At 51.3% G+C, this 12,829-nt stretch overlaps 1 protein-coding gene across 1 annotated transcript; it reads right to left on the bottom strand.

Moving 5' to 3' along the window:
* Positions 1-4,308: 4,308 nt before the first annotated feature.
* NMB (neuromedin B) lies at positions 4,309-8,247 on the bottom strand. Its single transcript, XM_058811755.1, has 3 exons — positions 8,042-8,247; positions 7,461-7,663; positions 4,309-4,540 (listed from the first exon to the last, which is right to left on the bottom strand). Exons 1-3 carry the CDS (start codon positions 8,172-8,174, stop codon positions 4,493-4,495), a joined length of 384 nt encoding a protein of 127 aa, XP_058667738.1. The 5' UTR covers positions 8,175-8,247; the 3' UTR covers positions 4,309-4,492.
* Between the last annotated feature and the right edge of the window lie 4,582 nt (positions 8,248-12,829).

Below are 12,829 nucleotides of genomic sequence, written 5' to 3'. Positions count from 1 at the left end.
TATAGTTTTAGTATAGCATTCTTTAATATAATAATAAATATAGATTCATAAAATTATAAATCGGCCTTCTGAGAAGAAGGAGTCAAATTCTCATCTCTCACCTCCTCCTGGGGACCCTCACCACAGACTCCCTCTCCTGAGCAGCCCCTTTCAATGCCTGAGCACCCTTTCCATGAAAAAATTCCTCCTGGTGTCCAACCTGAGCATCCCCAGCACAGCTCGAGGCCATCTCCTCTCATCCTGTCCCTGTTCCCTTGGAGCAGAGCCTGATTCTCACCTGGCTGCCCCCTCCTGTCAGGGAGTTGTGCAGAGCCAGAAGGTCCCTCCTGAGCCTCCTTTTCTCCCCTCCCAGCTCCCTGAGCTGCTCCTGGTGCTCCAGCCCCTTCCCCAGCTCAGTTCCCTTCCCTGGATGTGCTCCAGCCCCTCATTGTCCTTCTTGGAGTGAGGGGCCCAGAGCTTCCCCCCGGGCTGGAGGTGTTTCAGCAGTGCAGGCACTGCCCTGCGCTGTGGCCACACTGGTTTTGCCCCAAGCCAGCTGCTGTTGGCCTTTTTGGCCACCTGGAACCTCTCCATGGTTTGAGAACACTGCATTTAACATCTCCTCCTGTGCGCCTTGTTCCCTGGAAATCACCTGGATACAGCGCCAAGCTCTGGAAATCCACTTCCTTGGCTTGTCCCAGCCTCTGTCCTGGCTGGATTCACCTTGGTCAGGCCAGGCTTTGATGTTCACACCAGGACATGAAGAGGTTTCCCTGGAGGAGCGTGGGGGTGGCAATGGAATTTGGCTGTTTTGCTTCCTGATGGCAGCTTGCTTCCCTTTCTCCTTCCTTCCCTTTCTGCTTCCCTGCCTGCCTTGTTGGTCTCCAAGCACCCCAGAGGAGGGAACAACCCAGCCTGGGGCTGCTGTCTCTGCAAGAGCTCAGCAGGAGTGTGAACCCTGTCGCCGAGCCCTGCCCTGAGCCTGGGACAGCAATGACACCCAGTGGTGGCACTGGATTTTCACTGACATCCCTCGGAGCCAGCCCCGCAGCCAAAGGCACAAATGTCAGCCGTGAAGGTTGTCTCAGTGATATTTTATGAAAAAATCCCTTCACCGGGATTTCTTCTCCTGAGAGGCCTCAGAAAGGAAATGTAAACAATAATTATCTGATTGCTTGGAATGGGGTTTGGAGGCTGCTCACCAACAGGTGCATCTTTGATTTGGTTCCATGTGAATTGTTTTTTACTTCATGACCAATCCCATTCCAGCTGTGTCGGACTCTCTGGTCAGTCACAAGATTTTATTATGCATTCCTTTCTAGCTTTCTGATGTCTCCTTTCTCTTTCTTTAGTACAGTTCTAATATATAATTTTCTTTTAATATAATATATATAATAAAATAATAAATCAGCCTTCTGAAACATGGAGTCAGATCCTCGTCTCTTCCTTCAACATAAGACCCCTGTGAACACGGTCACAGCCAGCCAGTCTGAACACCCCAGGAAAGTCATCCTAGTGACCCCCAGGGGCCTTGCTGCATCTCTGAATCAAATACTTAAATTAATTTACAATAAATTGACTTACATTGTGCTCGCAGTGTGCAGAAACAGCTGCGAGCAAGGACCTGAGCCCCAGCTGCAGCACGGAGAGTTAGCTTCAAACCAGAGGAGTGACAGAAACAAATCAGAGCTGGGAAAAAAAACCAAAGTGAAGAATTTACTCATTTTCTAAGCTTGGGCACAAAGCCTTGGTCCTGGAGCTTTACTAAGAAGGTGACCTGGTGAGTGATGGGACATTGTGCTGGGCCTGTGCAGGGAAATGCCAGAAAGGGGGATGACAGGGCAGAGCCAGCACACTGCCAAAAAATGATGAACTTCCTCAAAAGCTTTCCTGATCCTCTCATTTATAATCTAAACTCAAGAGGGAATGGTGATTTAGGGGTTGAACAGTGATTTTAGTGGTTGGCCTGTGAGGGATAAATAAATGTCACCCACAGGGACACCAGGGAGCAGGAGAGGGGTGGAAGTGACAATGGCAGAGGCGAGGGGAGGTGCCTTCCCCAGGTGTGAAAATGCTTGGGGGGGTTGTTTTTTTTCCCCAAACCTGAATCAAATACTTTAATGAATTAATAAATAAACTCATATTCCCCAAGGTAAGCCAGTTCTGCCCGTGGCAGCACTTAACAAGTGACCTCACCCTTCTTTATCCCTACCCAGAGGAGAGGGATGGGGGGCTGGGGACAGACAGACAGACAGACAGACAGGCAGAGAGGCAGCTGGACAGGGTCTGGCTGGGTTGGGGGACAGTGAGGATCTCACCTGGGTACCTCAGGACCCTGCTCCCCCTGCAGTGAGCTGGGCAGGGTGGTCCCATGGCACACCAAGGCAGGAAGCCCCTGAGGCTGTCAGGCCCTCACTCTGCTGGCTGAGGGGCATCTGGCTTCCTCCAGTGTCAAACACAATCCCCAGGCTCATTATTTTCCTTGCTAATAATTAGTTTTTAGTCAAAGCTTTACTCCAGCTAATGAAAAGGTGAGCTGGGGGTCACCCACATACCCAGAACACAACAAGAAGTAGATGTTGTGGGAGGCTCAAGGTGCTGCTCTTCCCAGGGGCTGCTCCAGTGAGGAAGAGGAGGCTCCACAGGATCTGAACTACCCTTCAAAGGACAGGAAGCATGGGGGGAAGGTCTCCTACCATGGCTTTGACCCCTCTACTAGTTATCAGCACCTTCAGATGCTGGATCGTCCCTTGGCTTGATGTGAGGTGGCTCTGAGGCTCCTGTTCAGGCTGAATTTATCAGAATTTTACCAGGCTGAATTTTACCAGAATTGTGGGGAGCAGAGTGTGAACGTTTATGGCTTCATTTATGGCACCACTGTGGGCTCTGCTGCCAGGCTTTGCTCTTCCTGGGGACATCTCCAGGGCCATGGAGATGCTCTGAGGAAAGGCTGACACAATGCTCAGCTGGGAGGAGAGAAGGCTCAGGAGAGACCTCAGAGCTCTGCCAGGGCCTGAAGGGGCTCCAGGAGAGCTGGAGAGGGACTGGGGACAAGGGATGGAGGGACAGCACACAGGGAATGGCTAGATCCTTCCCAGAGGGGTTAGATGGGATATTGGGAAAGAATTCCTCCCTGTGAGGGTGGGCAGGCCCTGGCACGGGTTGCCCACAGAAACTGTGGTTGCTCCATCCCTGGAAATGCCCAAGGCCAGGCTGGACAGAGCTTGGAGCAACCTGAGAGAGTGGAATTGCCCCTGGAACACGGCCACAAGCTGTCCCTTTAACCCAACTCATTCTGTGACCCCCACAAGTGGCTGGCAGCCATGGGGTGCAGCTGTGAGCAGCACTTCCAGAAGGAGCAGACCCAGAGCCTGCTCATGGCACTGTTCCATCACCCATTTCACCCCCAGCTCCCTTCTCCTGCCATCCTGCACAACCAAGGGCCCAGGGCTGTGCCTCTGCCCCTGTGGGTGTTGAACTGCAGGCACAAGGGCAGGGAGCACTGAGACCTCAACACAAAGCAGCCTCAGAACCAGAGCAGCGTGTGGTGGCCAAGGGCCTGCAGCTAACCCTGAGTGTGTGATGGTCACAGGGCCTGCAGCTAACCCTGAGGTGCCACAAGGACTCTGAGCCACAACCCCAGCACTGCCAGGACAAGATTTTGCTGGGAACATTCCCAGCAAAGAGGGTCACAAATGCTCCAGTGATGAGTGGTGGGATCAGCTCACCCAAGTGTGTCGCAGACATCTTTTCATGAAAAATCCTTTCCTTGGGATTTTTCCTCCTGAGAAGCTGACAGGCCTCAGGAACAAAATGTAAACAATGATTATCTGCTGCTGTGGAATGCGACAGGTGCATCTGTGATTGGTCTCATGTGGTTGTTTCTAATTAATGGCCAATCACAGCCAGCTGGTTCGGACAGAGCGCCAAGACACAAGCCTTTGTTATTCATTCCTTTCTATTCTTATCTTAGCTAGCCTTCTGATGAAACCTGTTCTTCTACTCTTTTAGTATAGTTTCAATATAATATATATCATAAAATAATAAATCAAGCCTTCTGAAACCTGGAGTCAGATCCTCATCTCTTCCCTCATCCTCAGACCCCTGTGAACACGGACACACAGGTGTGCTGTTTTATATGTCAGGGTCTCCTTCAGTGAGCAGAGGGTGCATGGATATGAATCCAACCCTCTGAGCTGTTGGGAGCTTCCCTTCACCCTTCCCCAAGGTGTTCCCCCTGCCCATTCCCCTGCACAAGCCCTGGGCTCTGCCTTCCTCCCCCCAGAGAAGAGTCTGTGCAAAGAACCAGTTTTATTCACACAGGCGCGTCAGACAGCAAAGAAACACAAAACACACAGGGAGGCTCCACTTCCACGCACACCGTCACTATTAACAATATTTCAGAAAGAATAAATAAAAGTGCTGTTGCTATAGGAGCCCACAAGGACGAAGCTCTCCTCTGTTCACAGGCACAGCTGACCTTGCACACCTCATCCTCCCCAGCTGCTCCTCCTCAGTTTGAGAAGTACTTCTCCAGCACCTTTGTTAAAAGCCCTGTCTCCTGCAAAACAAAACACAACAGTGAGAGAGGGGGCATGCACACAACCAGCACCATCCCCACCCTGGGCAGGGCACACAAACACCCCATGGCACCCTCAGGGCACATGAGAAGGACAGAGCCAGGAGCTTCCCATCTGTGCTCCAGCAGCTGAACCACAGCTCAGATGTTGAGGGGAAACTTCATCCCAGGGAGGCAGCAGCCGCTGGTTGAGCTCCAGGGCAGAGCAGTCACTGACATAGTCTCTGAAAAATCCCTTCACTGGGATTTCTTATCCTGGGAAGCTGAGGAGCCACAGAAATGAAATGAAAACAATAATTATCTGATTGCTTGGAATGTGGTTTGGAGGCTGCTCACCAACAGGAGCATCTTGGATTGGTTCCATGTGAATTGTTTTTACTTCATGACCAATCCCAGTCCAGCTGTTTCGGACTCTGGTCAGTCACAAGTTTTTATTGTCATTTTTTTCTAGCCTGATGTCTCCTTTCTCTTTCTTTAGTATAGTTTTAGTATATAATTATAATATAATACATATAACAAATATAATATAATAAATATAGTATAATAAATAGAATGCAATATAAAATAAAATAAAACATATTAATTAATTAATATAATTAATTAATTATATTATTACACAATAAATGTAATAAATATAATACAATAAATTAATATTATATCATATGGTATACGGTATAATATAATATGGTATTAGATATTATATTATATTATATTATATTATATTATATTATATTATATTATATTATATTATATTATATATCAGCCTTCTAAGAACTTGGAGTCAGTTCTCATCTCTCACCTCATCCTGGGACCCGCAACAACACCACAACAATTAATAACCACAAGCCTCATTCAGCAGAGAATGTGAGAGGGCAGAAAGAGGCAGAAAACACAGCAGGGAAGAGGCACAGAGGTTTTGTGGGATTGGCACTGAGCACAGGCAGAAGGGCTCTCCCCAAACCTGGAGCTGCTCCGTTCCATGGGGAGTCAGTGCCACACATCCCAGGAGATGACAAAGGATGGGGAGAATCCTCCTCTGCCAGCCCCATCTCTGTCACACAGGGCAATGACGCTCTCAGCTTCTCAGGAGGAAAACCCTGGCAAAGGGATTTTTCAGGAAATATCCCAGTGAAGCCTCAGCACGCTGAGAGCCAAACCCTGATGGGACATACATGGCTGGAAAGCTGAGATGGAACCAACGGACCCTGAGCAAGGCACGGACAGGGAGTTCCAGGGCAGAGCCATGAAAAGGCTGTGAGGGATGAGGGAACACAGAGGCAGCTCTGAGAGGGACGAGGGAACAGCACACAGAGCAGCTCGGGCCGGCTGCTGACACCTGGTGTCCAACAACAGCCGTGCTGAGGGCAAAGCTGGCACGGTGGCAGGGGTTTGGACTGGCGCTGTGACAGCCACAGAGCAAGAACAGTTTTTCTAGGTGGGTCACACAGACCAGTACAAGGTGGGCAGCACTCAGAGGCAGTTCTGGAATACCCACAGCAGCCCAGATGTGAGGCTGCCCTGGGGATGGGTGGAGAAAGGAGCAGGAGGGCAGGAGCTGGGGAAGGGAAGTGCTCAGAGGTGCCCAAGGAGCAAACCCAGAAACAGAACCCAGCAAGGTGCCCAAGGGGACCAGGGCACTGAGCAAGGAGAGGCTCCAGGCTTTGGGGAGAGAAAGTGAGGGGCAGGAGCCAGTTTCACACCAAGCAGCCCAGCTGTGATGGGCACACCACCCACCTGGCCCCAGAGAGGCAGCAGCACCTGCATGGGCACACACAGATCACCCAGCAGAGCAGGGCTGTGGCAGCAGTGCCACACTGGGCAGCACCCAGCCCTGGGCTCTGGGAATGGCACTGCCAGGGCTGGCAGGGCTCTGGCACACCCAGCTGGAGCCTGTGGCACGGCAGCAGCACTCTGGGCAGCCCCTGCACAGACACACCTGTGCCCAAGAGGAGCAAGCCCTGCCCAGCAGAAACAGCTTTACCTGCATGCAGGGCTGCTGGATGGCTCCTCAGGCACTGCCTCAGTGGGACAGCACAGGTGGGACTGACCCCGGAGGATTTCATCCTTTTTAGACTCCCAGTTACTTCTGCAGTGACTGGAAAGGGTGAGACACCAGGGAGGTGTGCAGGAGGCAACAGACAAGCAGAGCCACACAGCCTAATTCTATTTATGGATGCAGAAATTCCATCTCTGGACTGAGCAATTCAATCTCTGCATCCTGCCCGAGGATCTGTGCCTGTGCATTGCTCCCAGGGGCAGGTTTTCCACCAGGAGCTGGGGGAGCTCCAAGGTAAAAGCCACAGTGAGGGTGTGCTGATGCACAGCGGCACCAGAGGAGCTCCTGCCCTCTCCCTGCTCCCCCAAACCCACTCTGCAGCAGTAGGAGCAATGCACAGCTACCCTCTGCAAGGCTCTGTGCCCTCAGCATCGAGGGATCCCAACCACAGGGACACAGAGCCAAAGCTCTTTGCTTCACAGATGCTTTTCCCTTCACACACTGTGTCCCCTCTTGGTCTCCTGCTGTGGCAATAACAGGGAGAGAGGATTTCCCTGTCCCTGGAAAGGGGACACCATCCTCTTCTGCATCTGGCTGAGGAAGATCCAGATGTTTATTAACAACCCCTGGACACCTCTGCTGCCACAGCTCCATTGCAGATTTACCTGCTCATCCTCACACCCCTCCCAGGCACCTGGGACTATTTGTCACTGCCCAGCCGGGCACAAGCCTCAGGACACTTCTCCCCTCTCCCTTTGGGGTTGGTCTTTAAAAGTGGCTTAAGAAGAGTTAAAAGGGAGGGTGAAGAGGGGAGTGCACCTTCAGCTGTGCAGGTTCTCCCCTCTCCAGCACAGCTCCTCCACCTCTCTGCTCTGAGCATCTCCCTGTAGCTCAGTAAACGTTCACCTGGCCAGTGAGGTCGTATTTCCCTTGGTTCTCATCCAGCAGCCTTTCCTGCAAGAGGATTTTCAGGAGCTCCCGGGTCAGCAGTTCCATCATGTCCTCCAGCAGGGCTCGGAGAGAGGGACCGAACACCACGGGCACCGCAGGCTCCTCGGCAGCCTCCAGGTGTGGGGAGCCCGTCACGCTCTTCTTGCCCATGAAGTGACCTGCAACAGCACACACGGCGTGCCTGGGGGGACACGGGGCTGCAGCTGAGCTGGCACCAGCACAGGGAGCACCGAGTGAGCTAATGCCCAAAGCAGCTAAGCGAAGAGAAACCCAGAAACCACAGGTGCTCACTAGCTCCACGTGGGATTTTGGGGAAACTTCACTCTGTGTTCCCATTAACAAGATCTCTGGGCTTACAGACATGCTGAACCTCACACCCAGGGATGCCGGACCTGCTGGATGTGACTTCACCCCTGCCCATCGCGCACTGCCAGCATCCCCTCCCCGGTGGGAGCAGCTCCCAAGGCAGCCACAGGACGGGACGGGATGTCGCCGTGCCCGCACCTCCCGCGTGTCCCCGCGTCCCCGCCCGGTACCTGTGGCCCAGAGGTTGCCGCGGGGGTTGACCTTGATCTTGGCGGCCTGGCTGCGGTGCTCGGCGAAGTCGAGGTGCACGGCGGGTCCGAGCGCGGCTCCGCACAGCAGCAGCAGCAGGCAGCGCAGCGCCATCGCCCCGGGACACGGACCCGCCGCCCGCACGGTTATAGCGGCGGGAGGGACCGCGACACGGGGAGGGACAGCCCGGTTATAGCGGCGGGAGGGACCGCGACACGGGGAGGGACAGCCCGGTTATAGCGGCGGGAGGGACCGGCACACAGCCCGGCCCCCGACTCCGCCTGGTTATACCGGGACCGCGACACAGCCCAGCCCGCCCGGTCTGACCCGCTCCGAGCTCCGCCCGTGCCCGCCGTGTGTTATCCCAGCACCCCGGGGGAGCGGGAGATGTGAAAGACTCACTGCTGAGTCCGATCCCCGTCCCCACATCTCTCCATGCCCATCTTCCACCTTCTCCTTTCTCCTTCTCTTCTTTTTGCCCCGGAGCTCAGCCCTGAGCTCCATTCCCGGTTTAGCTCCAAGCCATCTCCCGGTACGTGAGTGTAGTGGATATTTTTGCCCTCGACGGGAGGGAGAGAGTGATAAGATCTGATAAGATTCCATCTTATCAGAAGGCTAATTAATGACTTTATTATACTCTATTATTCTATGTTATATTACATCTAAACTGAATCTGCCAAGCACTCAGCTCTGCACACACTGCACAGAATCTCTTCCTGCCTCATTCAGCCCTGAAGATGCAGTCAGGATTCAGAGGAAGAAGCTGACACTGACCAGACAGAATCCTGTGTTTCAATGGAATTTATGCATCATGTATGAGGTGTATGAATATGCAACAGGCTGTTGTGTTTAAGGGTTAATCCTCTGTTAACATTTGGGTCCTTTTTTGGGCTTATGTTGCCCAGAAAAAGATACCTGGACCATCTGTAACTCTTTGCTCTTATTGTCTCGTATTGTCCTAAATCCAAATTGCCCAAATTATTATTACTCTAACGACATTGCTATTTTTATAACCATTACTATTATTATTAAACTTTTAAAATTTTAAAAACAAGTGATTGGCATTTTTCACAGCACTGACAAAACACAGCTTGAAATGGATTGACACTACCCTGCACCTTTTCTTCAAAACAGTTTTAAATTCACTCATGGTGGCCAAAGTGATGGAAATTTGGGGTGTCTGGAGAGGGTGGGGGATATAGGAAGGGGAGGAGGAGGAGGAGGGGAGGTCCAGAGAAGGTGCTGAGTGTGAAGGAAGATCCTGGTGCTGCCCAGGCTGCTGAGTTTGGCTTCTCCTTGCCCTGGGGATGTTTTTTTGGGAAGCTGAGCACAATCCTGCACTGTGGGGAACAGCAAGCTGAGGGGTTCCCTGCAGGATTAGGGAGGATGGAGGCAGGGATAAAGTGATCCCAATTACAGAGGGCAGATGGAAGAGCCCTGGGCAATTATGGCACCAACTGAAGCGTGACAGGGTAAATCCCACTCCTTCAGGCAGCCCCAGGGACAAGGGATGAGCACTGGGAAGCTGCAGGCTTTCAAACAGGATGAAGGCTTGTGCACTGCTCTAATTAGCCAGATGCAGCCAGATGTTCCTTCTTTTTCAGCTGCTGTTGCCTCAGCCAGGGTGGGAGCAGAGGAACAGGTATTTTCCATCCCAGTGGCAGTGCTAAGGAAGCTTGGGGAAGGATGGGAAAAGGAAATCAGGGAATTCCTGCCCTTTTGTAGTGCCCTCAAAAACTGAGGGGATGTCAGATGGATTGCTGAGTACCAAGGCTTGGCCTCTTGGTGTGTGTGGGGGAGATGTGAGCCCATAACCCTGATTCAAGTCTGCAAAGAGCACCAGAACAGCTACTCAGGGATGTGTTGGAGGCTGCAAGCAGGAGCACAATTCAGGGCAGCCAGGGGGGCTTTGCTGGAAAACAGCTGCTGAGAGGGTTCAGCACTCACTGAGCTGCAGCAGCAGCAGTGCTGACATCCAGGCAGGAGCAGCAATTCCTTCCTCCGCAGCAGCCTTGGTAAAAACCAGCCCCAGACACCAACAGAGAAACCTGATTTCTTCTGGATTTTCCAGCCTTCACAAAGAAGTTGCTCCTAGTTTTAGGGAAAATAATTGGCACCCAGGACCTGAGCTCCAGAACCTGGCCATCACCAGCCTGGTGGGGTTTGTGGTAGATTTTCTGCCTCCCACTTTGGTGGATCAGGGCAAGGAGCCTGCTGGGACTTGCAGCATTCCAGGCAGGAATTGCCACTGCAGTGCTTCTCTGCCACTTGCTGTGTCCAGCTCAGCAGAGATTCACCTTCCCAGCCTCCAAGGGAATCCTCCCAGCTTATATACCAAAAAAGCTGAAGAAATTCCAGTTTATAAATCAGTTTTGCTGGCAGTCAGCACACTGACTTTACCAGGTGATGCAGGAGATGGGGCTGAGGTGACTCCTTGGAAAATTCCAGCTGCCCATGGTTATGTCCTCGAGGATCTGCAGAGAAACCCTCAGAGACCCTCAGAGGAGGGTCTGCACAGAGATCCCCTCCCCTCTCTGCAGGATTTACCCTCTGGGGCTGGGTGAGAGCAGCCCTGCACAGCCCCCCACCCTCCAGGAATGTCCCTTCCCACCCAAAACACCTCAGAGTTCCAGGAATCCTCAGCATCCCCTGCAGCCAGAGGGAGCAGGGGTTGTTTTGCTCTGTTTTTGCCCAGCAATTGACACACACAGTTTGCTCTGGATGGCTGCTGACCACAGAATTGACATTTTCACATTTTCATAGCACAATCTGTAACAACCCCGATGTTTCAGATGGTAACACTTAACTTGGAACCCGTTGCTTCATAAATTGAGTTAAAATTGGTTTTTCTCCCTGTGCACCATTTTATATTTATGCACATTTAAACTTCATCTCTTTTATTACCCAGTCTCTTCCCTCTTCCCTTTTGTTCTTTACCTTTTAGCAAACAATTTCCCCTATAAGGATCTCACCTCCTATTCCAGGGCTGCTTCCTTTCTCAGGAGCCTTTGCTGGGGGACCTTCCCAAATACCTTTGGGAAATCCAGGTGGATGATCCCTGTTGCAGACATCTTTTATGGAAAATCCTTTCCGTAGGATTTTTCCTCCTGAGAAGCTGACAGGCCTCAGGAACAAAATGTAAACGATGATTATCTGCTGCTGTGGAATGCAACAGGTGCATCTGGGGTTGGTCTCATGTTGGATTTTTGTAATTAATGGCCAATCACAGTCAGCTGGTTCAGACAGAGAGCCGAGCCACAAACCTTTGTTATAATTTTTTTCTATTCTATTCTTAGCCGGCCTTCTAATGAAATCCTTTCTTCTATTCTTTAAGTATAGTTTTAATGTAATACATATCATAAAATAATAAATCAGCCTTCTGAAACATGGAGTCAGATCCTGGTCTCTTCCCTCATCCTCAGACCCCTGTGAACACTGTCACAGATCCCTGTGGCTTCACCTTGCCCATAAGCCTCCAAATTCCTTCCACAAGTTCCAAGTCTACTCTTAGTGTGTTCTGCTCCTCACCAAACTCCTGTCCAAGCAGGGATAAGATGAGCAGTAACACCCCTGTGAAACAGGCACTTGTAGCAAATCCCCTAAATGCACCTAAGGATAAAGCAGGATTTCACCAGGAAAACAAAGGAAACCACAACCAGGCAGAATAAATGGATGTAAAAACTGCACAGCCAGAAGGGCCTCACTAACAAATGTAACAGACCAACCTGAAAATACCCTGGGTTCAAGGGCTTTAAAGCAAGGCCCATTTTTGTTTTTTCCTCTGCTCAGCACAAGAAAGACATGGACCAGTTGGAGTAAGTCCATAGGAGGCCATGGAGCTCCTCTGCTCTGGAGCCAGGCTGGCAGAGCTGGGGGTGCTCACCTGGACCAGAGAAGGATCCAGGGAAACCTCAGAGCCCCTGGCAGGGCCTGAAGGGGCTCCAGGAGAGCTGGAGAGGGACTGGGGACAAGGGATGGAGGGACAGGACAAGGGGAAATAACTTCCCACAGCCAAAGAGCAGGGTTGGATGGGATATTGAGAAGGAATTGTTCCCTGTGAGTGTGGTGAGGCCCTGGCACAGGTGCCCCATCCCAGGAAATGTCCCAGGCCAGGCTGGACATGGCTTGGAGCACCCTGGGATACTGGAAGGTGTCCCTGCACATGCAGAAGTTGGGACTGGCTGGGATTTAAGGTCCCTCCCAGCCCAAATCACTCTGAAATTCCATGTTTTAGTACCTTTGGCACTGCTGCACCCTCAGAGAGGTGGCCAGGCTGGCAAGAGAGAGACTCCATGCTGGGGAGCTGAGGCTTCCCAGGCCCTGCAAATATCCACCTGGGCAGGCAAATATGTGCTCAAACTGATGGCTCTAATAAAAAACAAATACAAGGAGCAAAGGCCTTGAATTCCCCTATTTGTCTCCCTCACAGAGCTCCTGTGCCAATAAAACTCTTAGCAGCTGTTAGGTTGCTTCAGCCTCTTCTTCACCATTTCTCCAAAGCCAGGTCCTGCCACATGCCTGAGGGTCTATTTTGATGCATTTTTCTCTTGTTTACAAAGATTAAATCCCTCTGTTACAGGGATTCATCCACAGGCAATAGCTGTTGTTTATAAAAGATAAAATTTGAAATCTTGCACATCTTGTTTTCAACTCATTTTCAAGTTTCATTTAAGCTGTAAATGAGCTGTGGTTTTCCCTGAGGTCTCCCTTTCACTCCACACTGCTGGACATATACAAATAACTGTTCTGCAAGAAGACTTAGAGAAGAA

The sequence above is a fragment of the Ammospiza caudacuta genome, chromosome 10 (genome assembly GCF_027887145.1).
Source record: "Ammospiza caudacuta isolate bAmmCau1 chromosome 10, bAmmCau1.pri, whole genome shotgun sequence".
NCBI classification, from domain to species: domain Eukaryota; kingdom Metazoa; phylum Chordata; class Aves; order Passeriformes; family Passerellidae; genus Ammospiza; species Ammospiza caudacuta.
The sequence above is the reverse complement of the archived record's forward strand: the minus strand, read 5'-3'. Positions and strand labels throughout refer to the sequence as shown.